Source organism: Pseudopodoces humilis, chromosome 1, assembly GCF_049639895.1.
Source record: "Pseudopodoces humilis isolate 2021_Gansu_Grassland_sample_001 chromosome 1, ASM4963989v1, whole genome shotgun sequence".
Classification (NCBI taxonomy): Eukaryota; Metazoa; Chordata; class Aves; order Passeriformes; family Paridae; genus Pseudopodoces; species Pseudopodoces humilis.
Window position 1 is genome coordinate 41,547,119 of NC_142200.1, and position 27,311 is coordinate 41,574,429.

The following is a 27,311-nucleotide window of genomic DNA, read 5'->3' on the forward strand; positions in this document are numbered from 1 at the left end:
AATACTCAACAATCCTTATGAATCATTCAGGAACAAGCAGTCAGTTTATCCATGTATATCCATGTAAACATTTCATCCATGGTGTCTTAAAACACTCTTTTGATCTATGATTTAGATTAAAAGAGACAAATCGAGTTTTTTTTCAGTGTCTGTGATTCTTATTTCATGGAAGGTCATAGATACCAGATAAATCCCCAGCAGGAGATTCATCTTCTGCATCCTCAGGTAGCAAAACGGGGAGATGTGTGGCTGTAGTTTCATGCTGAGCATGCAGTCAGTGAAGGGTTCCTCCTTAGATGCTTTCCAAAAAGAGTTTCAGTGGACATTTTTTGTCCCTTTTCTTAGAGATTTAGATTTGCCCTTTTGAACACTCAGAATGATGGATATGTTACATTTTTTAAATTGTTTCTGTATGCATTCTATGGTGTATTTTAAATACCATGAGAGCTGACACATAGTTTTAAAATCAGTGATAAAGTCCTGCTGATAAGGAAAGCAAGTATCAGATATAATAGTTTTCCTAATGTTATTAAACAAAACATCTGAAAAACATAATGGAAAAGTGTTCAGGAACTGTAATCTGATTTTTGGAAGTGTACGCTTAGTCTGTACACCATTGGTTTCACAATTTCTCCTGAGTATTGCAAATTACTCTAGAGCTGAAAAAGATAAGCTAGTCAGGACAGTTAATCAGTTGAAGCATTCAGATTTTGAAAGGAAATGTAAGTAAATGTAGTAGTAGGATAGAAGGAATTAATATGTATTCATATGTCTATTCAGCTAACTAATCCAGAGATATTAACAAAGCATTTGATTTCAAAACTATTGTTAGTATAGTTACTAACATATACTATAACTAGTATAGTTATAGTATACTATTGTATTTTAATATGCTATTCCTGTTAGTATCAGGAATTATTTGACTTGATTTTCTACAATATTTTCATGTACTATTTTATAGTGTTGAAGTACTTTATATACATTTTGAGTCCTTAGACAATCCAAATAATTTAATTATAAGCCTCCAGTGTTTTGGTGTTTTAAATATATTGATGATATGTTTGAGTGATCGTAATGTTGATACTTAGTATTTCTACAAATATGTTCTGTCCAAAAATCATGTCAAAAGCTGTGCAGGCTATTTCAAAAAAATATTCTGGAGAAACTGTGTTACTTGGGAAGAGTGTTTTCAAAAGAAGTCCTTTTCAGCACCCTCTAAAATAAAATGAATTAATGGAGTGTTTATTATTGATGAGTAACGGAGACCCTGGCAGAAAGTTACTATCTAGAGAGTAGGGAGATGCTTGTAACAGGGAGATCTTCTGAATGTAAAAGTGTAATGCACTCAGGGTCTGATTTTGTTGATGTTTTGAATAAGAAATTATTCACATACTTTGGAAGGAGAACTTTCTTTCTTATAGTGTGGGAATACAATGCTTAAAAAACTTGCCATGTGGATGCTGAATTACCACACTGGGGTGCTGCAGTCTTCTTTCAGTTCTGAAACAGCTGATCTCAAAAGGCTTTCCTAGGAAGCTGGGTAAATAAGGATAATGTACAACAGTTTAAAGGGAGTACAACATTTTAAAAATTTCATTCTTACCACAGTCACAAAAATCAGGCAAAAGGATTGCATCTGAAAATAAATTTCAGAAATTAAAACTGTATTTTAATTTGAAAATGGGGAAATCTACACAAGTCTGAACATTGCTGATAACATCAAAGCTTCTTTCCTAAAAAAATATTTTATTAAAATAAGATGTTCAATTTGAAATACAATTTTTCTGATTTTTTTTCCTTTCATTTTTTAACAGATAGTGCCTTTGTGGATTGCTCCCAACCTGTTAACATTCTCTGGATTTGTCATGATTTTATTTAATTATTTTCTAATATCTTTTTATGACTGGGATTACACTGCCTCAGGTAAATATATTCACATAATTTTTCAGAATTACTGAACTGCTTATACTTCTGAATGTTACAGGGAGATATCAGGCACTTGAATCTTCCACTTATTTCCATAATGAGGCTCCCGTAGGCACAGATAGAAGACTCTACCTCACACAAAACATTACAAATTTATAATTTTATTGAAAAATCTTATTTAATTTTATCCCTAAAATGGGTTTCAGCATATGCTGCTTGAAGTCTCTGATCTTATTATATTTAAAGTTTATTCCAGGGTTTAAATACACAGCCAAAATCCACCTGAATATTCTTCATGACATTTTCACTGATTTCACATTTCCTAATATCTGAACTGATGCCTGAAGGAGTTAACTTCCCTTTTATTTCTCCACATAATAGCACCCCCTATTCAAGACTGCTTCTAGAAAAAAAACCTAGTTTCTAAATAAATGTCTCTTCAAATTATGACTTTCATAGTCCAAGTCTATGTTTGCTCCTCATTGCAGACCAAGTGAGAAATTTTTTGGACCTGATTGCTCCTGAGTGTAGGGCATGTTTGGTTTGGGCTTCTCATACCAGCTGTTGGAGCCCACAGAAAATAGTAAGAATCTTCCAGGTGATTAATATGTAAAATATATATATATAGATAAAAGGCTTTGATTTTCCTTAAACTAGAACAATTTAGTGAAGATAACACTTTTATCTCCTGAAACAACTACATTCAGCTGCCTTTATTTTTTTATGCTTGTGGTTAGCTTCAGGAGGTATCCTTTGGTGTGGGCTGTTGTACATTTATCATAGCAATTTTAGAGGTTGGGATACTTGTTAGCAGTTTTGGTTCAAAAGTTTTCAGGACCAGCTTGTTATATAGTTATCTTGTTCTTTAACACCTGGCACTTTTTTATCAATGCAGATGATATTTACTCAGTCCTATAATACAAGAATATCCAGAACAGATCTTTTTAATGGGGTGATGTTATCTTGACACATTCTCAGTAGATATACATGTAAGTTGAAGACATTTGAAATGGTGATTAATTCTGTTAGCATTGAGACCTGTATGTGTAGTTTGCAATCTCTTCCTGAGTCCAGATGAGAACAGTACCCATCATTTCTCAGTTGATGGAAAACTTTCATGCAACCTAAACGGCCTTTGGAGTATCATATATCAATCCCATACCTAGGATCAGAAATAAAAGACCTAATTTCCTGCACAGTTGGTTTTCATGGTACAGTTTGCAGATCTGCAGCTAGGAGTCAGGAATTATCACCTTTCAGAATAGCAAGATGAGGCACTGAGAGAGAGGTACTCAGGGCACTGCTTTAGGTGCTGGCATCTTCTGGCATCATTCAGGCAAGGACGCACCTCTGTATGCAGGAATTCCCTGTGCTTGGTGCCAAATGGCAGAAATCTGAGAGGACTTTGCATTTACAGTTGTTTGGCATTGATGTAGTACTGGGTGATGTTTAAGTTAAATGGAAGTCTCTTTGGAAAAAGGATCGATTTCTTTAAAAGAGCAACAATAACCTTGGATTAATGCTATCAGGAGAGCAAGAACAGAACCCTGGGCTCTGTCCAATTCAACTATCTTTTCCTTTTTCTCAAGGGGAAAAGAAAAGGTGCTAATATTTCTGCTAGCCTAATGACAAAAACTTCCTGTTCAGATCTGTGTGGTAAAAGTGCTATACAAACCCCACACTGGCACAGAAAATCATGCTTGAATTTTTTTTCCCATATATTACATGAATATTAACTAATTTTTTAATGGATAGTCTTCCTATGACCTGTGAATATTTTTGCCTAGTTACTAGTATTGTTTTGTGCAATACTAGAGTCCTTTCAGGACTAAAATCCTCTCTGTTACCTTTCTGTCCTTTATGATGTAAACACATTCAAGCCTGCTCAGTGCTTCTTTGATAGAGCTCACCGATGCCTGAAGGTCAGACTCAAATATTTCAATCTGTTTGCTGCAGTGGGTTAATCAGTGGCAGCTAGTTTGTGCATATATGTGTGTCTTGGTGGATTTCTTTGATGTTAACCCCTGTTACACTGACTCACTGCCCCATTTTTTTCAGGTAACAGTCCCGGACTTGTTCCCACCTGGGTGTGGCTGTTCAGTGCTTTTACCACCTTTTGTGCTTATGCTTTAGGTAATGTACAGTGAAATAATTTGCCTTATCTGACATTTTCATGTAATTTTATCTTCATATTCACTAGTGGTGATTCTGAGATAATGAGGCATTGTGGATAAATTACTAATCTTTTTCCAAAACAGTTCTCTTAGATTAAAAAAAAACAAACCAAAGCAACAAAAACCCCCCAAACCACAACACAAAAAAAAAAAAGTTCATAAGACTTAAACCCCAAACAGCATATTAAGTAATATATTAGAGGTTCTGTTACAGTAACTCTTATCCCTCTTGAAAGTTCAAATTATATTAGAGGAACAATGGAAATCATTATAGCAGCAGTCTGGTTCCTATCTCCCTGCCATGGGCAGAGACACCTTCCACTAGATCAGGTTGCTCAGAGCCCCATCCAACCTAGCCTTAAGCACTTCCAGGGATGGAACATTCCCAGCTTCTCCAGGCAACCCAATCCAGTGTCTCTCCATCCTCACAGTAAAGATTTTCTTGCTAATACTTAATCTAAACCTACCTTGTTTCAGTGAACACATTCCCCCTTGTCCTATCCCTACATGCCCTTGACAAAAGTTCCTCTCCAGCTCTCTTGTAGCCTGTTTAGGTGCTGGAAGGCTGCTGTAAGGGCTCCATGGAGCTTTCTCTTCTCCAGGCTGAACAACCCCAACTCTCTCAGCCTTCTTCATAGGAGATTCACTGCTGTTTGGTTTCATAAAAAGCCTTGTCCCTTGATGATGACATTCTGAGATGCTCACACATCAGAATTAGCAGAGGGTGCTTTCAAAGATAGGAAAAATAAAGGACAAAGCAGAAAAAAGGAAATTGTTAGGCACTTCAGTGCTTAAGGAATGTGTCAGGAGAGGTGGTGATGACAGATGTGATGACAGGCCTGAGCTTCTTACAGAAATACCTTTATTTCTTTCCTCTTGCTATTTTTCTCCCATAACACCTACACTTCAGTCTCTAAATAAAATATTCCATTTTTACTACTTTATGCTGTGCCATGAGTATATTTTTGGGTATGTTGCACCTTACTGTGCAGTGGTGTGAAGACACAGACCTGAAATGATGCTGACCTGGGAGTGAGATCCGTGTTAGCGTGGCTTTTTTGCTTTCTCTTCCAAAGCTCTCTTGTTCCAAACTAGTCTTTCCACAACATGGTGCAGGAGAGTTATTTTTTGGGGAGACCCACGGTAGTATATTTAAAGGGATTGCACAGTTCTGTGTAATAAGGATCTAGGAAGGCTGGATATATTTAAAGGAACTCTTATAGGCACAGGAGCAGGCTCTCCCTAGGTGCCAAAAGATGAGCCAGCAGGGAAGACTGGCCTGGCTGAATAGAGAGCTTTCACTGGAACTGGGGGAGAAAAGAGTTTATGGCCTTGAGAAATAGAGGCAGACAACTAAGGAAGAGTACAGGGATGTCATCAGGTCTTGTAGAGAGAAAATTGGATTGGTGAAAGCTCAGCTATGACTCTGTGTGGTCACTGCTGTGAAAGATAAATTTATAAATACATTAACAACAAAAAGAGGTCCAAGGAAGATCTCCATCCTTTACTGGATGTGGAGGGGAATGTTGTAACCAAAGATGAAGAAAAAGCTGAGGTACTTGATGCCTTCTTTGCCTTGGTCTTCAGCAGAAAGACCCAATATCCTCAAGGCAGCTGGCCAGCTGAGTTGGTAGGTAGGACCCAGAGAGACTGACCAGTGTGATGCTCACCTGCAAGAAGGGTTGGAAGAAGGATCTGGGGAACTGCAGGCCTGTCAGCCAGACCTCAGTGTCTGGGAAGGTTATGGAACAGATCATTATTGTGTCATTATGCAGCACAGGAAGGACAGCCATGGGATCATACCTGTTTAATATCTTTATCAAAAATTTGGAAGAGGGGATGGTGTCCACCCTCAGTGTGTTCACAGATGACACCAAGTTGGGAGGGAGTGTTGATCTGCTGGAGGGCAGGAAGGTTCTGCAGAGGGATCTGGACAGGCTGGATCAATGGGCTGAGGCCAGTGGTGTGAGGTTCAACAAGACCAAATGTCAGGTCTTGCACTTTGGTCACAACAACTCCAGGCAGCACCACAGATTGGGGGGAAGAGTGGCTGGAAAGTGCCCCAATGGAAAAGGACCAGAGGATGCTGGTTGACAGTGACTAAACATGAGCCAGAGTGTGCCCAGGTGGCCAAGAAAGGCCAATGGCATCCTGGCCTGGATCAGCAATAGTGTGGCAAGCAGGATCAGGGCAGTGATTGTGCTCCTGTACTCAGCACTAGTGAGGTCACACCTTGAATATTGTGTGCAGTTCTGGGCCCCTCACTACATTGAGGGGCTGGAAAGTGTCCAGAGAAAGGCAACAAGGCAGAGGAAGGGTCTGGAGCACAAATCTTATGAGGGCCAGCTGAAGGAGCTGGGGATGTTAAGTCTGGAGAAAAGGAGGCTCAGGGATGACCTTACTTCTCTCTACAACCACCTGAAAGGAGGCTGTAGCCAGGTGGGGGTTGGTCTCTTCTCCCAAACAACAATCAACAGGACAAGAGGAAATAACCTCAAGCTGTACCAGGGGAGGTTCCTGTGTGACATCAGGAAGAAATTTTTCTCTGAAAGGGTGGTTAAGCCTTGGAATGAGCTGCCCAGGAAGGTGGTGGAATCACTGGACATGGCACTTAGCATTATGATTTAGTTGACATGGTGGTGTTCAGTCAGAGATTGAACCCAATGATCTTGGAAGCCTTTTCCAACCTTAATGAGTCTTTGATTCTAAATGTACCCTTTCCTTGGAGCTGTTTCTGGTAAGGCCATTGCAGTGTAGCCACAGATTTGTGTGCCATGTTTGAGATGCTCAGGCTATATACAGATGTGTCATGTGTGTAGGCTGCAGTGCTGTGCAGAGGTGCTGACCACTTTTGGAATCAGACCCATGCATGTAGAGCCATCTTGACTAACCTAAAGTATCCCCTGGAGCAGACGTCTCCCTCTGCGTTGTACATACCTTAGCATTTCTATTCAGTTGTTGAAATTGCACCAGAATCTTTTTGTCAAGAATTTGTTTGTGTTTGTAGCATAAAAAGAAATGGGACAACCATCCCTTGAAGCTGACTACTGGTCAGATTTCTCTAGCAGCTCTCTGTACTCAGGTGCAGTGGTTTCTTTTGTGAAAACCACTTTTTATGTCATTGTATGGAATTTGATAAAGTGACTGTTGTTTCATAAATTGGAATTACATATTGGAACTGTTACTCTATGGCACCCCAGAAGGCTCATGGGAAGTTCAGCTTCTGAGACTTTTAATGTAGATAGTATTTGCCAGTGAAGCCTCTAGTTCCTAATACTTGGAAGACAAGGAACATAATGTTGACAGTCAAAGCTATAATGAACTAATATATATATAGATTTTTTACATCTGCTGTCCAAGCCACTTCATGAAATATTTAGTCAGAGATTTAATTTTGCATGGCTAAAGTTTTCCCTCTGGAAGACTGGAAAGAACCATAATAACTAACTAAATATGCAACTGTAACCTTTTTCAGCTTATTTTAATGACATAGTTACTCTCTCCAAATTCCCTCACATGCAGCTGTCCATCCCCTCTGCTTTTTTAAGGTGGTTTGGTATCATTTCCTTGGTATCATTTTTGGTATAATTTCCTTTCCATGAAATGGAGTGCTTTTTGCTGTTACTTTGAATTCCACTCTTTGTAAGTTATATAAACTTTATAAAACAGTACTTATGAATCTTTGTGAGACAAAATCATAATATAAGAATTCTAAAGCAATGGAAGTGTGGGACAGTGCCTGTTAACTATTGAACACATACCATTGTTGGCGTGAATGTTTTCAAACTGAAACCTAAACTAGAAAATATTTTCAGTCCTTTAAAAAGCTAATGAAACTACATGGAAAATATGGTTAAGGATTTCTGAAAATCCTGTTTGATGTGTGTGTCATATAGTTCCTGTATTTTTCTCCATGACCATTATAATTAGAAGTACTGTATTTTAGGACAACATTATAAGCTTCTTTTTAGAAAAACCAAAGTTCTTGCAAAATGAAAACCACTATTTCACTGTGAGGTTTCACATATTTTAGTATTTATATACATGTGTGACAACCTAAAATTTATAAACAGGCAAATCTTCTAGCATTCTTATTTTTAAATAGTAACACCCGTGTAACTGAATCCTATCTGATTTGGGATAGGTGTTCTTGGAATATAAAGCACCATAAACTCTTTAGGATTGCTTATATCTTTATTTGCTGGTTAAATTTCAGAGATATTGTTTAATGTATGGAAGAATCTCTAATTTTATTGCAACACCTTCCAAGAAACCTCAAGCTTATGCAATTTTTTTTTCTTCACATTCCAGTAAGATGCTGAAAATTCAGTGGAAATGTTAATAGAGAATGAACCTCTAGAAGGAGGCAAGCTATATTTGAAATCCTCTATGAGATATTTAAGTTTAGAGTTCTGAGAACTGTCTCAAGAGATTTGTGTTTGAGCAGAGGATATGTCACAGCTGTTTAGGTATTACAATAGAATATAGTCTAAAATCTGTACAAAACGAAATCCCATGTTTTCCTGGTTTAGGTCCCTGAAGTATATTTACATTAAACAAAACTCATAGTACTGCCAAATAATCCAGAGAAGTAAGTAGCATATGATCTACAGCAGCTGTGGAGTCTTTGGTCTCACTCTGCTGATTTGTGTTCCTTGTCAATTTTTGGTTATTAATGCTATCAATAGCTGATAATTGTTAGCCATAGCACCTTCCAAGTAATATCAAAAAGAAAAGCATCTCCATTTTACTTTGAGATTCAAGACAAAAACAAGTAATCTGCAGGGTTTGTTCTGTGTACTTTTTCCTAAGAGGTTCATCCTGCATGTTTACACTTAACTTTAAGAGGAAAATAGTTCTATTTTTCACCTGCACAGTCTCAGAGAAGAGACTAAGGGCATGTTATGACATTACAACTAAGAAACATCACAGCTGCTAGACAACCTTTCTCCTCCCTGCATTCACCATCCCTCCCTTGTGACATCTCCCTTGCATTTTGTACTACTCATGCTACCAATTCAGTGACCCAGAAGAAAACATAATGTTGTCTTTTCACCAGCTGAATAGGCTGCAGGTCACCCTGTTTGACAGCAGTGAACTATCAGATCAACTCAAACCATATTGTCCAACTACATCCTCAAAGTAAGGTCCTGTACATTGCTGGATCATTTTTTAAGCACTCAAGTACTAAAAGTGGTCAGCACATAATGCACCTTAACTATAATGCATTCTTAGAATCATATAATTGTACATGTTGGAAAAGATCTTTAAGGTCCTCAAGTCCAACCATTAACCCAGCAGTGCGAAGTCCAACACTAAACCATGTCCCCAGGTGCCACATCTGTACATATTTTAAACACCTCCAGCAATGGTGACTCCACTGCTTACCTGAGCAGCCTGTTCCAATGCTTGACAACTGTCTTGGGAAGAAATTTTTCCTGATATTCAATATAACCTCCCCTGGTGTGACCTGGGACTGTTTCTTCTTGTACGTGGGAGAAGAGACTGACCCCCCATCTCACTGAAACCTCCTTTCAGGTGGTTGTAGAGAGTGATAAGGTCACTCCTGAGCCTCCTTTTCTCCAGGCTAAACCACCCCAGCTCCCTCAGCCGCTCCTCATAAGATTTGCGCTCCAGACCCTTCCCCAGCTCTGTTGCCCTTCTCTGGACACTTTCCAGCCCCTCAATGTCCTTCTTGTAGTGTGGGGACCACAACTGCACACAGGATTCAAGGTGTGACCTCACTAGTGCTGAGTACAGGAGCACAATCGCTGCCCTGATCCTGCTGGCCACACTATTGCTGATCCAGGCCAGGATGCCATTGGCCTTTCTTGGCCACCTGGGCACACTCTTGTATGAACACTGAAAAACGCTTTAAAATATATGTAGGCACAAATACAAATAAATTTTATGAAATTTGCCCCTTGAAGCTGCCATATAACTGTTAGTCATTGAGGTATTGAGCATCAAGCAACTTAAATGCCTTAGTGAATCTACCCCACAGGAGGTCTGAAGGCTCAGAGGGCCCACAACACCAATGGATGGGCAAGAAGTCCTACAGACACTTTTCAGTACTTGAAACTAATTGCAGGGACTGAAGTAAAAGTGTTTCAAGACCACTGGGGGCAAGCAATTATGAGTGTCTTTCTAAAACCCATGAGGAAGGTAACATTTAGTTTTGGAGCTGAGGTAAGGACAGAAAAATAACTGGAGCAATTATTTTATGAGTAGTTCTAACCTGTTGGTATTGAGAGGGTTGTTGTGCTTCAGTTTGCTGTCATCAGTGTAATTTTCCTGTGTGTTATGAATGGCAGTAATGAATTGTATGTGAAGAAAGCCACTCCTTTTGTTGTGCTCTAATTTTTTGTTTCTTTTCCTTTTTCAATCCTTCTTAGACTCCATAGATGGGAAACATGCTCGAAGGACTCAGTCCAGTACTCCTCTGGGAGAACTTTTTGACCATGGGCTGGATAGCTGGGCTACCTCCATTTTTGTGCTTTCTTTTTTTTCTGTCTGTTCCCGTGACAATGGGAAGACCGGAGTTTCTGTATATACAATGTATATATATTTAAGCATTGTCTTGTTTAACTTCATGTGTTCACACTGGGAGAAATATAACACAGGAGTTCTTTTTCTTCCTTGGGGATATGATATAAGCCAAGTGGTAAGTATTTATCATCCCTGTTTTGGTTTTGGTTATTTAACTATGTAATTGTTTTCACAGTATTAAAGCAGTAGAAAAATAGAGATCAAGGCAAATATATTTGGCTGAGATACTGAAATATGTGAAATTGTAAAACCCTAGAAGTAATTCAGAAATATTTTCTGCATTTGTAATAAAGTGCTGCTCTTGAGCAAATTGTCAGCATCAGAGATTCATTGCTGTGGAGGAGAAAAAAGGCTTGCAGCAAGCCTAGCAGCCAGACAGTGCCCATGAGAATGTCATTTAACTGCATTTGATTTGTGGTACTAACAAAAATTACAATGCTATCTGAAGCCACAAGCAATTTTCCCCCCAATACCAGGTTGTGAGGCACGATGTGAATTAGTCCAAGTAGTATCTATTAACAGTAATTACACAGTTATACGCTCCCAGACCTTCTCCATTTTACAATAAATGTGGTAATGGAAATAGTATTGTACCTATGCAGAGAGCAGTAACTGTTGTCAAGTGAGGTCTACCTTTGAAAAAAAGGTCAGTCATCATGGATGTCAAAAAGTCATAGACATTCAGTAATACAAATCACTTATCAGCCCACAGTCAGCACCAGCTGAGTTCTTGTCTGGATTACAGCCCTGTCTTAAGGTGGACCTCTTCAGAAAACATTCCCAGGGCACTACAGTGAAAGGTGTCCGCAGTGCACAGATGAGTAGCAGTATTAGCAAGCTCAGTGCACTTCCAATGGCCCAGCACTGGGGTTTCTGTGGGCTGGCTTATCTGTGTCTCAGGTAGCCAAGGTCTTGCAGCCTGAAGAGCACAGTCAGTCCTCTGAACTTCCTGTTACAGGCATGAGATGAAAGGTACAGCCAAATAATTGAAAAGAAGTTTGACAAATACTCAAATATATGTTTTAATGAAAATACAGTATTTGAATTAATGCCTGCAGATGTAGAGCTGTAAACATAATCAGAATCCAGTGGTTTGAGAACAACTCAGAGATGGTGGTCCAGCTGTGGTGCATCTGTGTTGTCCCCTAGAAAATAGGTTTTGGGAAAAGAAGTTGGCTCAGGACTAAGACATTAGGCAGCCAGCTGGTCTGGGAGTTTTATCCATGTCTATGTAAGGTTTCTCCGTGAAGTTCTTCCAGCAGGAGAGGAATTGCTATGTTCAGGCTGATTTCCCTTGTTTCTCAGATGATCACTGTACATGTGAATGTTCAGAAAGCTCTGCTGGATCACTACAGCATCCAAACTGTATTAGTGGTTAAATCTGGTAATGGGTATCAACTAGCAGAGCAGTACTGTTAACTCTGTCCGTGCCTGTTAGTGACCTGTGCCTCTGGCCCTGTTTTCTCATCTGGGAAATAATGGTAGTAATATTTCCCAGCCTGACAGATTTGTGGTGAGGCTGAATATCAGTAAAGTTTGTAAACTGCTTTGATTAACTGAGATGTGAGGTGCTAACAAGTGCTATTTCCTGTTCTCCTCTGATGCTGAACTACTGACCTACTCACTTGCTTTTTAGTACCTTCTGTGATGACTTGGTTACAGTCAAAGTGATAAACTTGTAAATGTGAGGATTTTTTGATGCTATTTAGCACAGTCATCAGCAGTGGTAGAAGACTGTACTATTGAATTCTCTGTATGTCAGTTTTCCCATCTGTAAAAAAATAGCTGTTGTAGTTGTGATTGCCTATGAACAAAGAAAAGGCAGGATTTGTAGCTCCAGGTGGTATTTTTCCATTAGTCCAAAACACATCACATGTAAACCAGAAAGTACATAATACATTTTTTTCCAGTTCTACTGAGTAATCTAGTAAAAGATCTTAATTCCTCTAAAAATTTGTTCTTGTTTTGTAAACCCATTCAGCAAATTTGTATGGTATGTGCAGTATTAAAGACAGCTTTTCATCTCCAGTAACTTAGAGGATACTAGGGACAATAGCAAATGGCTGATGATGAGTAAGAAGGGTCATGGTCGCCTTCCTGGTTTTTTCCCCCCATTGCTTTTCTGCCAGGTATTCACATTTAGAGGCAGAGTGTGAAAGCACTCACTATCTGCTTCCAGACTGATTCACAATGTTTAGGTCGGTATTTCCTCCATGGCATTCCTTGCTGGATTGTGCTGCAGGAATGTGCTTCTCTGTCCTGTCTTCAGTAATTTCACCTACAACTTGATGCTGTTGCATTGGCATGTCAGGCACTCAGGTGCTCTAGTCCCCTGCTTTTGCTTTTAAACTTGTTGGTAGCCGGGAACTTTGGGTTTTGTTATCACCCCAGAACTCAAGAAAAATAGTAATTCCTGTCAGCATGCAAATAAAGGACTGATGACCTTAATGAGCACTTAAGTGGCATGTGGCTCCCAGGACACTGCTGCTGAGTCAGCTCTGCTGTACATAAACACAGCCTGCCCATGGGCTCTGCCTTAGCTGTGGCAGAGAAAGAGCTGCTGTTTCTCATGAAAAAATACCTTGTTGTAGACAGAGAAATCTGTGGGACTTATGCACATCACGTTTTTCTGTGACTTGATGACTCATCAGAACTGGGAACCCAATTATGCTAGCTGGGCTGTAATTGGCACTCCAATTAGCTTTGATTACAGCAGACAATCATTTGCAGGAAGCTGTGGTTTGTAAACTTGAAAAATGGCTGTAGTGTGTCTGAGAGATGCTTGGTCAGAGGACTGTTACATTTATGGTTCCAGAATCAAGGTGGCAGCAAATGCAGCAGGGAAAGCTATTCCTCCTCCCTCTTGCACAAGGATCTATCCTGTGCTGATGCCTGAGTAGCAGGGAAAGGTGCAGGGAGAGGAGCTTCAGTACCACAGCATCTAGACACTTTTAAGTAGCACCTATTGGGAACCTCAAAAGTTTGAAGAAAAGGCTAAAAAATAAACCTCTGCTATGATCTGTGAGAAATTCCCTTGCATACATCTTGTAAAAACGAAGACTTTTATTTTTGTCACAAGACCAACCAAAGAAAGCTAATATCTGCAAATTAAGTTTCTTGGAGAAAAAAATGAAAGACAAAGCTTTCCTGAGAAATTAAAATTTCTGGCTTCTTGCCATATGTTAATTTTCACAGACATCATCTTATTTTGTTTAAAAAAATAATTGTTTACTTTCTGAAGAGTTTAATATTACCCTAATGAGATACTCGCCTAATGCTGCTGTTGCTTTTCATAAGCTGCTGCAGCTGAGTTCATAGCAGGGGAACAAAGTACTAATTTTTCCTTAATATGATGTAATGATACCTCTGCCCCACTGGTGCTGCCTTAAGTGTAACAGGAGATCCCTTTATATTCTTAATTAAAACTTTAAAAGTGAAGAGCTGTGTGAGAGCTGGTGACCCAGACAATTCCACTCTCCTTCCTCTCCCCAGCCGAGAGGGTCGAGCTCAGAAGAAGCGCAAGCAGCAAATCCCAAAGGCAACAGGCAGCTCTCTCTGGCCCAGCCCTTGCCCTGCAGGGAGAGGATGACCAGAAATCCCCCATATAGAGAGACTTGTGCCTGAAGGGATGGGTGCTTGGACCGTGAGCCCCAGGGTTTCAGTCTAACATGCTTTCCCAGCTGCTTCTGCCTGATGGCTTTCTACCACCTAGAGCCTCTGGGAGAACCCTCTGCCTGCCTTGGAACTCTGAATAAGTGGAAGTACACGATGCTCCTAGCAGCTGAAACATTATAGAACTTCCTTTTCTCCTTCCTTTCAGTCAAACCTGCGAAAGGTTTCTTTCATGGGTGCCATACACCAGGTTTTCTTTTGACAAGCTTATTTACAAAACCCATGCTGAAATATGCTCCATATGACCTTTTCCAGGGTTGTACTGTGGCAGCCAGTGTTTCAGGAGCTGGCAGAGAAATCCCAAACAATGCAAGTGCACATCACATCTTGAAAAAATTTCTACCTCCTCTGTAGGGAAAACCCCTTTTCTATTTAAAAGCAAAATAAAGATGCAAATGTGTTGTTTTTTTGGCCACATTATCAGGATTCAGAATTTAATTTCAGTTGAAAGGATATTCACTTTCAGAGCTTTTCTAATCTGAAATGTCTGTGGAAAGCATAGCCTTTCTTGTGAAGAAAAAATATGATTACTTAGTAGCAAAGCTGGAGCACAATGGAATTGTTGAAGTAAGAGAAGTGATAGCAGAGAGGAAGCAGTGCTGGCCAGACCATGGTGTCTGCTTCAAGCTGCCTTCGGACACGGCTGGAAACTGATCTCAATATTCAGTTATTTGAGAGAAGCCCCATGGTGTATCCGTGTGAAATCTCAACAGAAGAACCTGCTGTGCACAGGCTTTTTCTGCAGCAGACTGCTTCATTCTTAACAACTTGATTATGATTCCCCACAAACCTTTCTTGATTAATTAATCTTCCACATGCCTTTAACAATTTGTCTATAATGTCTAAATACAAAGTGATCTTTTTAGGTAAAAATTTTCAGAGTCTCAGATTTGCAACTTCCAACTATTTATTGAAAGAAAAAAAAACTGAGAAAAAAATAGAAAAATATCACATACATTAAACCTAACTCATATTGAAATAGCTTGTAGAAAATAATTCTTACTCTTTTAGACAAGTGTCACATTTATTAACAGAAGAATGAAGTAGCCTTGTATTTTAAATGACTTTGCTTTATGTCAAAATGTTTATTTTGTGCACTGTGTTAATGGAAAATATTTCAACACATAAGCAATTAATACTATAACAATGTGCTAGTGAAATTGAATACTACAGTAAAATTAATGTCAGGTTTTTGTGGAATCATAAAGAATTTAAAGCATATCCATGTTTTTTTAAAAGATGACAAAATATTTGATTTTTTTTTTCCATCATGTAGAATATCACACAGCATACTAAATGTGCCTGTGTGTAAAACAGAAATCAATGGTAAGAAAAACAAAGTATGTACACACACAATCTAAAACTGTGGTCACAAAACTTATACCTGAAATAGTGAAAAGACATGAAAGAGATGGTGATTTAAAAATACCAAGTATTTTAGAGAATAGGTAAAAGGCTAAAAGGTAGAAGACTTTGAGGGGTTATACTGTCTTATGTTTATAGAATTTTCCCAATGCAACATCAAAGCATTATTCTGATTTTACACAGGAACAAGCGTGTCTGTGTTGCTGGTATTTACAAAATTGTGGCAAGATAGGGGGCCCCTGCTCAGAATCCAGCTGTCTTGCTGTCAGCTATATCATAGAGCCTATAAATTAACACCTTGTGTTTCCACATTTTTCTCAGCATAAGTATTCCTCATCCTCATAGGGAAGGTCTTGGAAAGTCAAAAATATTCCTGGTCAGATGCTGCCAAGAGTTGGAATCCAAGACTTTACCCATCTACATTACCTTGCTATACAGTTCTCACTTGTGTTATTGTGGTGGGTGGATGCCAGGCACCCACCAAAGCTGCTCTATCACTCCCCTCTGCAGGGGGAGTGATATCACTCTGAGGAGGGGAGAGAAAATATAATGAAAGACTCATGAGTTGACAGAAGGACAGGGAGAGATCACTCATGAATTACTATCTTGAGCAAAAGAGGTTCAGTTCTCATTCCTCTACTTTGATTTTGATTCATAAGAAATTCAGTTAATATCCCTGGGCTAAGACAAATCTTCAAAACACTTCTTCCTGGGTTCTACTTCTACTGCCCCACTGGCACAGGGAGACAGAATGGCCAGTTCATTAGAGGTTCTTTCTGCTGCTGCTCAGGGAGAGGAGTCCTTCCCCTGCTTCAGAGTGGGGTTCCTCCCATGGGAGACAGTTCTTTGTGAACTTTTCCAATGTGAGTCCATCCCATGGGCTACAGTTCTTCATGAACTGTACCATGGGTACCTTTCCATGGGGTGCAGTCATTTGGGTGCAGCCTGCTCCTGTGTGGGTCCCCCACAAGTCCTGCCAGGAAAGCTGCTCCAGCATGGGCTTCTCTCTCCACAGGTCTGCACATCCCTGCCAGAGCCTGGGCCAGCATGGGGCTCCCCCAGGTTCACAGCTTCCTCTCAAGCACCCAGCTGCTCTGGTGTGGGGGCTTACAGCTGGATCTCTGCATTCCCCTGGATGTCCACAGGCTGCATGGGCACAGCTGCATCGCCATGGGCTGTAGGGGAACCTCAGCTTCAGTGCCTGAAGCACCTCCTGTCCCTCCTTCTCCACTGACCTTGTTGTGTGCAGGGCTGTTCCTCTCCCATATTCTCACTCCTTTCTTCTCTGGCAGCAATTACAACTGCACAATAATAGATGCTTTTTTTCCTTTTGGAACATGTTATCCCAGAGGCACTGTCACCATTTCTGGTTGGTGCAGCCTTGGCCAGTGGCAGGTCTGGTGTTGGCTCTGCTGGAAATGGGAAAAACTTCTAGCAGCATCTCACAGAAGCCACCCTTGTAGCCCCCCTGCTACCAAAAACTGGCCACACAAACCAAATACAGTTATTTAATTTGGACTTCTCATTTTACAAAAGGCTGCAATTATTTTTACTTGCTAAAGACTACATTTATATCTGAAAAGTACTAAAGCTGGTTGATGGTAGAGAGATAAACGAAAAACTTGACTATCTTAAGTATAATTATTCAATTGCACTTAGGAACACTGTTTTACTCTTTTTTTTTTCACCAGTAGTGCCTTTAAAACAGTTTATAACAGGCTTAGGCTTTGCTAATAATTTTGACAATCTTCAATTTTTTGCTAGTATAGCTTAGATCAAGGGACACAGCCATTTTCTCATCCTTCCAGCTTTCTAAGGGAGGTCTGCTTTCTCAAGCAGGAGACCTCTTTAGTGTAGTAAAAGTGATGAGTCCTTAAAAAACAACATACCAAAATTTCGAAGCCAAGGAGTGTTGTTTTTTTTTTTTCATATGCTACATCTGTTAAGAGGCAATCTCAGTCTGGGAGTCTTGCATCACCAAATCCTAGGGCAGGGCATTCCCTGTGAGAGCTCATTGCATCCACACTCCTGTTCCTGGACACGCACTGACATCTGACAGTGATGCTCATGACTGCCCTGCCAAAAGTAAAGTACTGACTGTAATAATGGTTAATACTGAAATTCCTCTTTTATCACTTGCCAAAAAAGTCTGTTCAGGGTTCAACGTGTGAGGGTAAATTCAGGCTCCATCAAAGCCAGTTGGAGTTTTGCCATCAACTTTGATGGGGTCGGGATTCCATCCGTCATGTCTTATGGGTAATATAATAAAATTTTTTCAGGAAGCCAAATGTTACCTCTGATGCAGTGGATTGCAAAATCCATTAAACATGTTCTTCACTTAGACCAAAATTTGACTCACTGTCTTCAGTGGCCCAAGACATAATGGCACTCACTAGTGCCTGCTTTTCCTTGCTGCAGATCTGTTGTGCTGCTTGTTCTTGCAGAGGCAATTCAAACATCCAGCTCCACAATGCAAAATCCAAACAAAACCTCTTAAAGATCTACATACTGACAGGGCAGGAATCTTGATTTCAGATACAGAGAAGTAAGTGAAATCAAATGTAATATTATCTATGTGTAAAAGAAGTTTAAGTGACATTAGCATTCTGCTTTTAATCTGTGATCTTAAAAAGCCTGTTAATTAGCAAAGAGGTTTTCAGTGTATCTTTGAGTTAAAATTTAATAGAAGACTAGAAATGTGCTTGTTGAAGCTCAAATGGAGGAAACACATAACATAGAAAAAATGAGTATTAAGAAACCTAAGTAACAAATAGTAAAATCTGTAACACAAGTAAAGCTGGAAACCATTTTTCATCCCAGAGTAAGAAGCTGCATTGGGTGGGAAATATAAAGGTTACTGAAAGCTACTTGGGAATAAATAGAGGAATATGCAATTTTCTAAATGGCACTGTAATGAACATTGTTGTTTTAATTTAGAGCTAGTGTAGCATGAAACATACAGCCCCTTATGGGTCATATGGCAAAACTGAACAGCTGAGAGCAAGGCAGGCTGGAGGAAGAGAAGGACAGCAGCCCCTCTGGCTGGCTGCTCCTGAGCCTTGTGTATGTCTCCTTTCACTCCTAATGACATTTCTTTTTGGGTCCTGTAATGATGTTATCTGTCAAACAAATTAAAAATCAGGGAAGATTTCACCTCCTTCCCATTATTTTTATTTCTTCACATTCCATGGAATGTTTTTATTATTTTTTATAATTGTTTCCGGTGAGCTTAGGGTTTTTCTTTCCCCACCCCCCCACCCCCCGGTTATTCTGATATGATCAGTTCAAGGGGCAGAGCTGCAAAAATAACCACATTGCTAATTCTGAAGTCTGTATCCAAAAACAGGGAAGTGCATGGGCAGTGGGGAGACCTGGCATTAACAGTGGATTTAGGTATTTTGAAAAGGTAAGTCAGTAATACTTACCACATACAAGCAGATGCACACATTACCAGGGAAATTGCTTGCTTACCATATTTCATACATTTTAAATAATTCTGTTGGTAACTCTGCAAGTTGCTTCACTTCTTTGAAGTAATTGTTTTGCCAGGGCAGAAGAAGGTAAAGTAGGGACAGGAGGTAACTAACAGATTTTTATTTTTTTTATTTTTGCATTTGTATTAAGATGGTAAGTGAAATTCTCTACCTTTTGATGTAAATGACTGAAAATAATTAATTTTTTTCTGTAGGTATTAATAGCAGCATATCTGCTCACCGGTACTGTTGGTGTGGAGGTCTGGCAGAAGCCTCTGCTGTTTGGTTATTATATTACAGATGTATTAGTTATCCTGCTTATAGGTAAGTGTCCACATATATGCAAAAGTGTACTGCTTTTTAATTATTATGATTTTATATTTTTTATACTTCCCTCTTTTTTTTAGTTTTACTTTTGTAAGTGTTGGCTAGTCCAAAAATACGTGAATAGAGATGATAAAAAGGGTTAATACTAGAAAGCTCTTAAAAAAGTAGATAATTTTTGAAATTTTTTTCCTCACTGAACTACTATATGCTGCACACAAATAATATAGAAAATACTCCTTATCTGCATGTGCAGTTCAGTGCAGTGTGCTGGCTGGCTGGGCTCCCAAAGTCTCAGGAACTCCTCATGTCATTCAGGTAAAATGTCATTTACATTTATGTATACTCTAAGTTTAATGTTTTGGCCTGGAGCACACTACATTTCAGTTCCAAAACATTATGAACAGAGGGAATGAAGACATTATTTAAATAACCTTAGATGCACAAATGTAAATATGAATAAAAGCCAGGAGGTTTCTAAGCTCTTATTTAGAATTCTTTTGCAAACAGAAGAGATTTATTTTTCATACACAGCAATAGCCTATTTGGTCATTACTGGATTCTGTCAGTGTAGTTTGAAATGAGCACTGAATTTATTTTGACTGCTATATTGAGACTGAGAACAAGAGCAGTTACATTTTAATGAGTTAAAAATATAGAAGTCTTAGGTGAAAATCTGTGTGTGCAAAATGGCTTTAATGTGCTGCTTGAAAGGTGAAGAAATTAGCATACTCATTTTGGAGATTTTTATATGACCATACAAGTGGTGAGGACACCAAAATATGTTTGTGTTTGACACAGCCACTCTAGGCTTGCATTCCAAGGAACATCTTCTGCCCTTGAGCCAAAGGGAGGACTTGGTTATAGGAGCTTACCCCCCCCATGTCATCTCGATAGGAGCATTTTGCACTGATGTGTGCTCTCACCACCCTCTCCCTATGGCAAGGCTGTCAGCAGGCACCACCTCCTGCCCCAGCACTGCTTCCCAGAATTCCTAGATTAGAAAGGACCCTGTGTTCAGGCTGTGCTTTCTAATGAGCTGCGTGTGCAAGGACATGGTTTTGTGCTTTACCCAGGGTATAAAACCAACAGTGGGTGACCGAGATTATACAGTCTTTCTCTAGTCAGACCTGATTCAGGCACTCTGAGGAAAAGAAAGAAAGGAAGGGGAAAAAGACTGGTTGCCATTTCAATAGTCAGTGAATTATTCGCCTTTGACAGAGGTGTAGCTGTAGACAGGGAGTGATTTGTGCTCTTGAAGCAGCAGTGGAAGCCCAGGGGAGATGGATGCTGGCTCACCCAGAATGAGCAGGTTAGGGCAGTGTTAGTTGCTTGCAGGGGCCAGCCCACTGAACATGCTTGTTCTGTGCTAGACACATCAGTGCTTGGTTCCTGTCACTAAGACACATGACAGCCCATCCAGGGAGTACTCTGATGGCTTCCCTTGCACTTGGGAGGCCATGGATGAAGGTTTAATTCAAACTGTTCGACATAGTAGGAGTGTTTGTGGAAGGGGAGCATTTCAGCATTATCAGATCAGCAGGCGTGAGCACTCTGTTTCATACTCTGCCAGAACCAGCTGCAAAGCAAGGCATGATGGACTGTTCCATTAACACTAGAAAGAAGTACTGCTTCTGTCTTCTGTGGTATGCTTGTATGAATGGATTTGTGAGCACAGAATAGTATCTCTTCCATCATTGTCCCAGGCAGACTAGACTTAAATAGGAGCCAAAAGGTTTCTCCAAAAACCTTGTCTCTAGCACACTATCCACAATGACAACTTTTTCAACTTAGTTGAAGTTAAATATGGGTATAAAGCATGCAAAATAATAGTCTTGGTCAACTCCATATTACAGAATCATCATAGTGCCTAGTAAATCTCTTAGAAACAGACACTAAATTTAAATATAAAAATAGTAGAATCCTTCCACTAAGGATGATGCTGGTCCAGAAGGCACTGCCATTTCACATTTGCATCTCAGCTCAGCAGTAAGGTGGTTATCATCGTCTAGCTATGTGCAGTGACTAGGGATATGTAAAGCTTTTAGAAGCTTGTGGTAAATTGCAGGACCCCAGCGTGACTGCAGAAAAAGCACCTGTCTAACCTACACCAAGGGCCAGGAAGATTCAATTATTCTCTCCCTTAGAGAGACTGCAGCAAGTGTGTCTTGCTCAGCCAGAACTATTTGTATCGGAGAGCCCACTCTGGCTTGCTCAGTTAAATGCCTTTGTGGCTAGTTAAAAACAAAGTGGGCCTCTGATGCTTTTTACAAGCTAGTTTCCCAGGATCCTGAGAGGAGCCATTAAACCACAAATGGCTGTGCTTAACCATCTGATGGCATTTAGTACTCACTAGTGGTCCTTTTAACAACAAACCTGTAGCTGCTCCATCAATACTTGGCATTTACTGTTCTGTACACAACAGGAGTTCAGCTGCTGAGCCATCACTTCTCCAAGAGAAGCTGAGCTTTAGCTCATACCTTCTGTGGTGGGAAGAAATCCAGACAAGATGCACAAGAGTGTTTTTCAGATGTCTTTCCTGGAGTTTTCTGAGAAAAAAAAAAAATAACCCATGTATAACCTAAGGATGAACTCTGTGAGAGCACCTCCTCAGAGGAAGCTGTGGTATCACCAGGTGACACTCACTCATTGAAAATAATGGAGCTTTTATCAGGTGCCAGAACACACAGAGATATACATAAAAGTGCAGTGATACTGGTGTTTAGATTAGATCTTTTAGGAAAGAGAGCTTTATGTATGTTCCTGGGAACTGTCTGGCACGCTGAACACCTGTAGGTAAGCCAAGTCTTGAGCTGCTGAGCAGTGACCTCAGAGGACTACCCTGTGAAACAGAGAAACTGCGGCACAGTATTTTATGGGAATTTGTCAGCTACCCAGCAAACATGGTCCCGTAATTTTCACTGGCAGTGAATGCAATTCCATCCTTCAGCTCCAAAACACACACCTAGCTGAACCCTGAATCAATGAGGAAGGTCCTTCTCCTGTTTCCAGGGCAAGTTGACCTGGCTGCTAGGCAGAAATGCCTTTTCTTTCCCAGCATGGGAGCAGACAGACCCTTTTAAAGTTATGTGCCTGTGTGCTCATCTGAAACTAATTACTTCTGCACTCATCAGGGCTCCAGTGGATGACACTCCAAAAGCTCTCTTGGGATTTAACTACAATTGTCCCATAGCATTATCTGGCTAACTAGGGTCCCTTCAAAGGGCAGCACTGAGGTGTAAGCTATCATTTATTTTTACCCCTCCAGGGCATCCCAAATGCCCAACATTCCCTGTCACTGTGCTATCAGGTTGAGAGCAATATAAAATATTTACAATAAGCATTTTAAAGTAGTCAGTTCTGCACATAAATTCTAGTACCACAAATGATGCTGTAGAATTTGTAAGAGAATTTTCACTGACAGGTAGGCATCTGTAGTTCAGGGAGCAGCATTACTAATTGATGATGGTTTCTGTCTCATGTTGCTATTAAATGACCTGTAGGTGCATGCTCTGCATGAAGCATTTCCCATGTTTGGGACCTTCATACTTGCTCTCTATGAAGATTTTATAATGTCTAATAAAATTTGAGTTCAGGCTACAATCCTTTCCTCACTGGAGACATGCATCTTACTGGAAATTTCTTTTGGTATATTATTTGTTCAGAATTGACTGAGGGCTTGGAAGCTGTTGTGGCATGTACACAAACAAGCAGAGTTAGAACATCAGCTTTGCTCCTTAGGAAGACAAGTTGGAAAAATGATGCCTGGATGCACAGTTTCCTGCTCCTTCTCAGTATTGATTGCAACCCCAAGAATAGACTTTGTGGGGAAAGGATCACTTAAGCATGGAGTGGACATGTTATACTTCATCAGTGTGTGGCACATGGGGCAGACTATTCTGTAATCCAGACATGGTGTCATGTTTGAGTCCACTATGTGTGGTCAACAGTGCCCAGATCTGACTACTGAAGCCTGTGGCAAAACTGAAACAAGTTTTCAAAGTGCAGGTTTGCACATGAAATGCACGTATTAACGTCTGTCAGAGATCTGAAACTTGAACTTGGTTTTTGGGGCCAAAGCATTCTGAATGTTTTCCTATGATGTGCATGGGTTTGGGTTCTATGCTGACTTCTATGAGTGTTTTCCTTGAGGGTCACTCTTCCCTGAGCTACTTAAGTACATAAAATGAGTAATGAAAATATAAATGAGCGGACAATAGCAGCAAAAAACTAACGATGAGGCCAAGCTGTAACATTTAAAACATGCCAATGATTTGAATTCCATCATAGTGGGAAAGCACAGTTACTCCCCTAAAACAGTGCCTTGTAGTTACACTATGCTACATCCTGTGTATCAAAGGAGGACATACAAGTCCTTGCCATGGGTGTTCATACACCAGCCTGCTCCTTCTTCTGTGTCAGAAACTGTTTAGGAGGCCACAGTCAAATTATGAGTTATTTCTGCCCCCTACAGAATGATAAATCATTCTGTAGTGATTTCCTACAGTTCCCATTGTGAAGTGGCTGATGGTTCTGCCCTAGTGATGACTTGCTGAATGATTAAACGTTAAGTTCTCTGTTTTCAAAATGTTATTGCTCCGACAGGCTTTGACCCGTCCTGTTCGAGAAGTGTGGTTAACATGAGTTGGCTTCTACGTGTCTGTCACCAATTTAACATTTATTAAGGCATTGTTGTGACAGATTGCACGAGGCTCTGTTAAAGTAAAGGGTGTGAAATACTCACCTGTCACTTGAGATATATTTTTAAGAAGCCACTGAGTTCATGTTTGGAGTAACTCATCTGAACCAGTCAGAACAATAACCCAGAGAAGCAGAGCCTTCAAGGCTGGAGGCAGAGCAGTGTGACAGGATGCTGATTACAGGTGGGAATGAGTTTGGTGGTGTTAAGATGTGAGGAGTCATTTCAGGGGCTCTGGGAGCCCCAGGAGAAGGTCAAACAAGGGAGCTTGCCTGGCAGAGTCCTTCTGGAAGCCAGCCTGGGCTTTTCCAGTAGAGGCACTGTTTCTCTGGTGCTCAGTTCTTGCTGTGCCCAGAAACAGAGTGATGTGTGAACAGAACTACATCAAAGAAGCAGCTACATCCATAAACTAATTCTTCAGTCTGTACTAAATCCCTCTGAATGCTAATTGTTATCTTACAGCTCAGTTTGAGATAAATGCTGTGTGTACTTCCTTAGACACTGAAAATAAGGTATAAAATCAACAATGTGATAAACACATCTGTTTTTAAGAAGCGTGATAAATGCATAACTCTACAATCTTTATACTCAAGAAATATCTTAGATGCTAAATGTTCAAAACCTACATCAACTTTGTGCATGAAGACAGTGTTTATGTTTACCTTATGTTTCTGTAATCTCTGTAAAATCATTTCATACCGTGGATTTTGGGTGAATTTTTCACCCTAATGTATTCAGCCTTTACAGACTCAATTAAGTCCACATATTATATATTTGTTTTCTAAGGTTTCCTCCCCCACAGCTACTAAGTGGTTTTAAGTTTGCCATTTTACACACTAATAAAATAAAATGTTTTTTTAGTGGACAGCTCAAAATGCAGTTATGTGGTTTGCACAATCAATTAAAAGAGTTGTCTGCTCAAGACATGCCTGAGAAGGTCACACTATTCTATAAAAAGCTTCTGTTCCAGTAACAAGTGCTTCTAAAATGTTCACCTTTTGATGAAGCTTGCTTCCAGGCACTGATCAGCACGTTAAACATTCAGTGTGTTAAGTTATTTTCATGTGTCTAGCTGTTCTAATGTGCAAGGAATTTGGAAAAAACACCATGGGAAAAGCATTTAAATATTTTTTCAAGCTAATATTGAGGCCTGGATATTTTGAATCTAATTTTTCTTGTCTGTTGGCTAAGAAAGGTAAAGGATAACATCCCATTTCTTTATTGCAAAGACTGACTATGATGCATGATTAATCTAGAGATGGAAGGGCCAAGCAGTGTACTGAAGAAGGCCATACAGAGGTGTGGGCAATTGAAGAATGAGAGAGGAGAGTGACAGTATTTTATTTGTAAGCTGAAATGCAAATACAATCACCTACTGTTAGAGACTTGGTCAACTTCTGTGATATGCCCAGAAGGTCTGCACAGACCTCTTCCCTGCCTCCCAAATGGAATGAAAGATCTGGGGAGTATTCTTTTTAGAGGGGTGGTACTTTCCTGAACAAATTCACACAATTTCCAGTGCAGTGTTCACCTAAAATTACACCCCTCTATTGCACTGTCTCATTTTTGAATTTTTGAATTTTTAGCTATCAGGACAGCCAGTTCTTAACAAATAAAATTTCAGTGCTTCTTTTAGGGCAGTTTAAGGGTGATTAATTTGTCAGGAACTTATGACAAAGTGGGTTTACAATAGCAAAGATAAGCAGATATGGAGAAGATAAGCAGAGAAGGTTGTCCTTCCTTTGAAGCACTATAACTTGTTTAGCAGTTTAGGTGTCTTGGAGTTGCTTTGTTTAGTGGTGTTTACAGTCTGTGAGGTTTTGTGTTTTCAGAAACTACCTGCATCAGGCTGTTTGCTTTGTCTGAATGCCAGCATGGAGCTGTGTGGTACTGAAATAGCATTTTCTGGGACTGACAGTAGTGTCAGCAGTTTGTTTCTGGCCATACCCTCTCTTTCTCTACAATGACCAAGTCTGTATTTTGCAGAAATGCCTGAATTGAATCAGGTACAACACCCACAGTAATTGCAGCGTGTCATGGAAACAACGTGTCTCCTGCAGGTCTTCAGTAGTCTTTAAATTTATTTACATGAGCATTTAAAATGCCCTCACATAATTAAAATATATTACTGTTAGTCCAAATAACATGGGTGACAAAGTACCATGGCATCCATCGTGTGCTAGCTTTTTTGAATTATTGTTTGTTTATTTGGCTGTATCACACAACATCTTATTGGTTTGGAATTGAATTTGACAGCACTAAATGAAATCTAATGTTGAGCTTAAGATTGATGGGAATTACCTTTTGATCTCTTCTATATACATGTATATAAATGTATATATATATGTATATATATATATATGCACACATATTTATATGCATGTCTGTGTATGTATCTGTGTGCTTTTATACATATACATATTTGGAAAACAAAATAATGCTTTCATTTCTTCTCTTGTGATATGTCTTTAATCCTGAATTTCTAAATATATTGGGATTTGTTTGTTTGTTTACGCTTATATTTGGCATTTTTTAATATGGACAAAATAATTCCCAATAAAGAGCTTTAAAAATATTTATTTCTCTGAAAAGGGAGTCTACATTGTGCAACACGGAGGACTGACAATAGGATTGTACTTAAATCCGAGGATTTGGGCTTGATACTTTCAGCCTACACAAGAATTCCCTGTGTATCTGTGCCACCCATCTGTGCTTTGCTATTTCTGACTTTAATATAGGTCTGTGTTCTTACTGTTGGATCTCAGATTTTGAATCAGCTGAAGAATAGGAAAATCCTGGAAGAGCAGTGTACTACTTCTAAGAATGCTTGAGGAGTTCTATTTTCCCATGTGTGTTAAAAACATCTAATGCATTGAAAATGGATTTTTAAAATAAAACATTTACTTTTAGGACATTAAAAACAAAACAAAACAAAAAGCTCCATGATCATCACTTGGGCAGTGCCTGGGTGGCTGGGCGCCAGAGAGCCAGCAGTGGGTTTGCTTTCCAGGCTGCACCTTTTGTTCCTCAGAGCAGCAGGGAATGGCAGCAATGCGGATGCAGCAGTTTAGCTCCTGGGCACAAAGGGATCCCTAACGCCAATTAAAAAGCAGACTTAATGAGTACCAA

The 27,311-nt window shown here is 39.7% G+C and overlaps 1 protein-coding gene across 1 annotated transcript in view; it reads left to right on the forward strand.

The window, feature by feature from the left end:
* Nucleotides 1-27,311, forward strand: part of LOC102108852 (ethanolaminephosphotransferase 1-like) — a 56,672-nt gene that overhangs the window by 16,217 nt on the left and 13,144 nt on the right. Inside the window, exons 3-6 of the mRNA XM_005517177.3 lie at nt 1,815-1,923; nt 3,985-4,059; nt 10,496-10,764; nt 19,375-19,483. Coding sequence (XP_005517234.2) covers nt 1,815-1,923; nt 3,985-4,059; nt 10,496-10,764; nt 19,375-19,483 — 562 coding nt within the window. The remainder of the gene's footprint in view (nt 1-1,814; nt 1,924-3,984; nt 4,060-10,495; nt 10,765-19,374; nt 19,484-27,311) is intronic.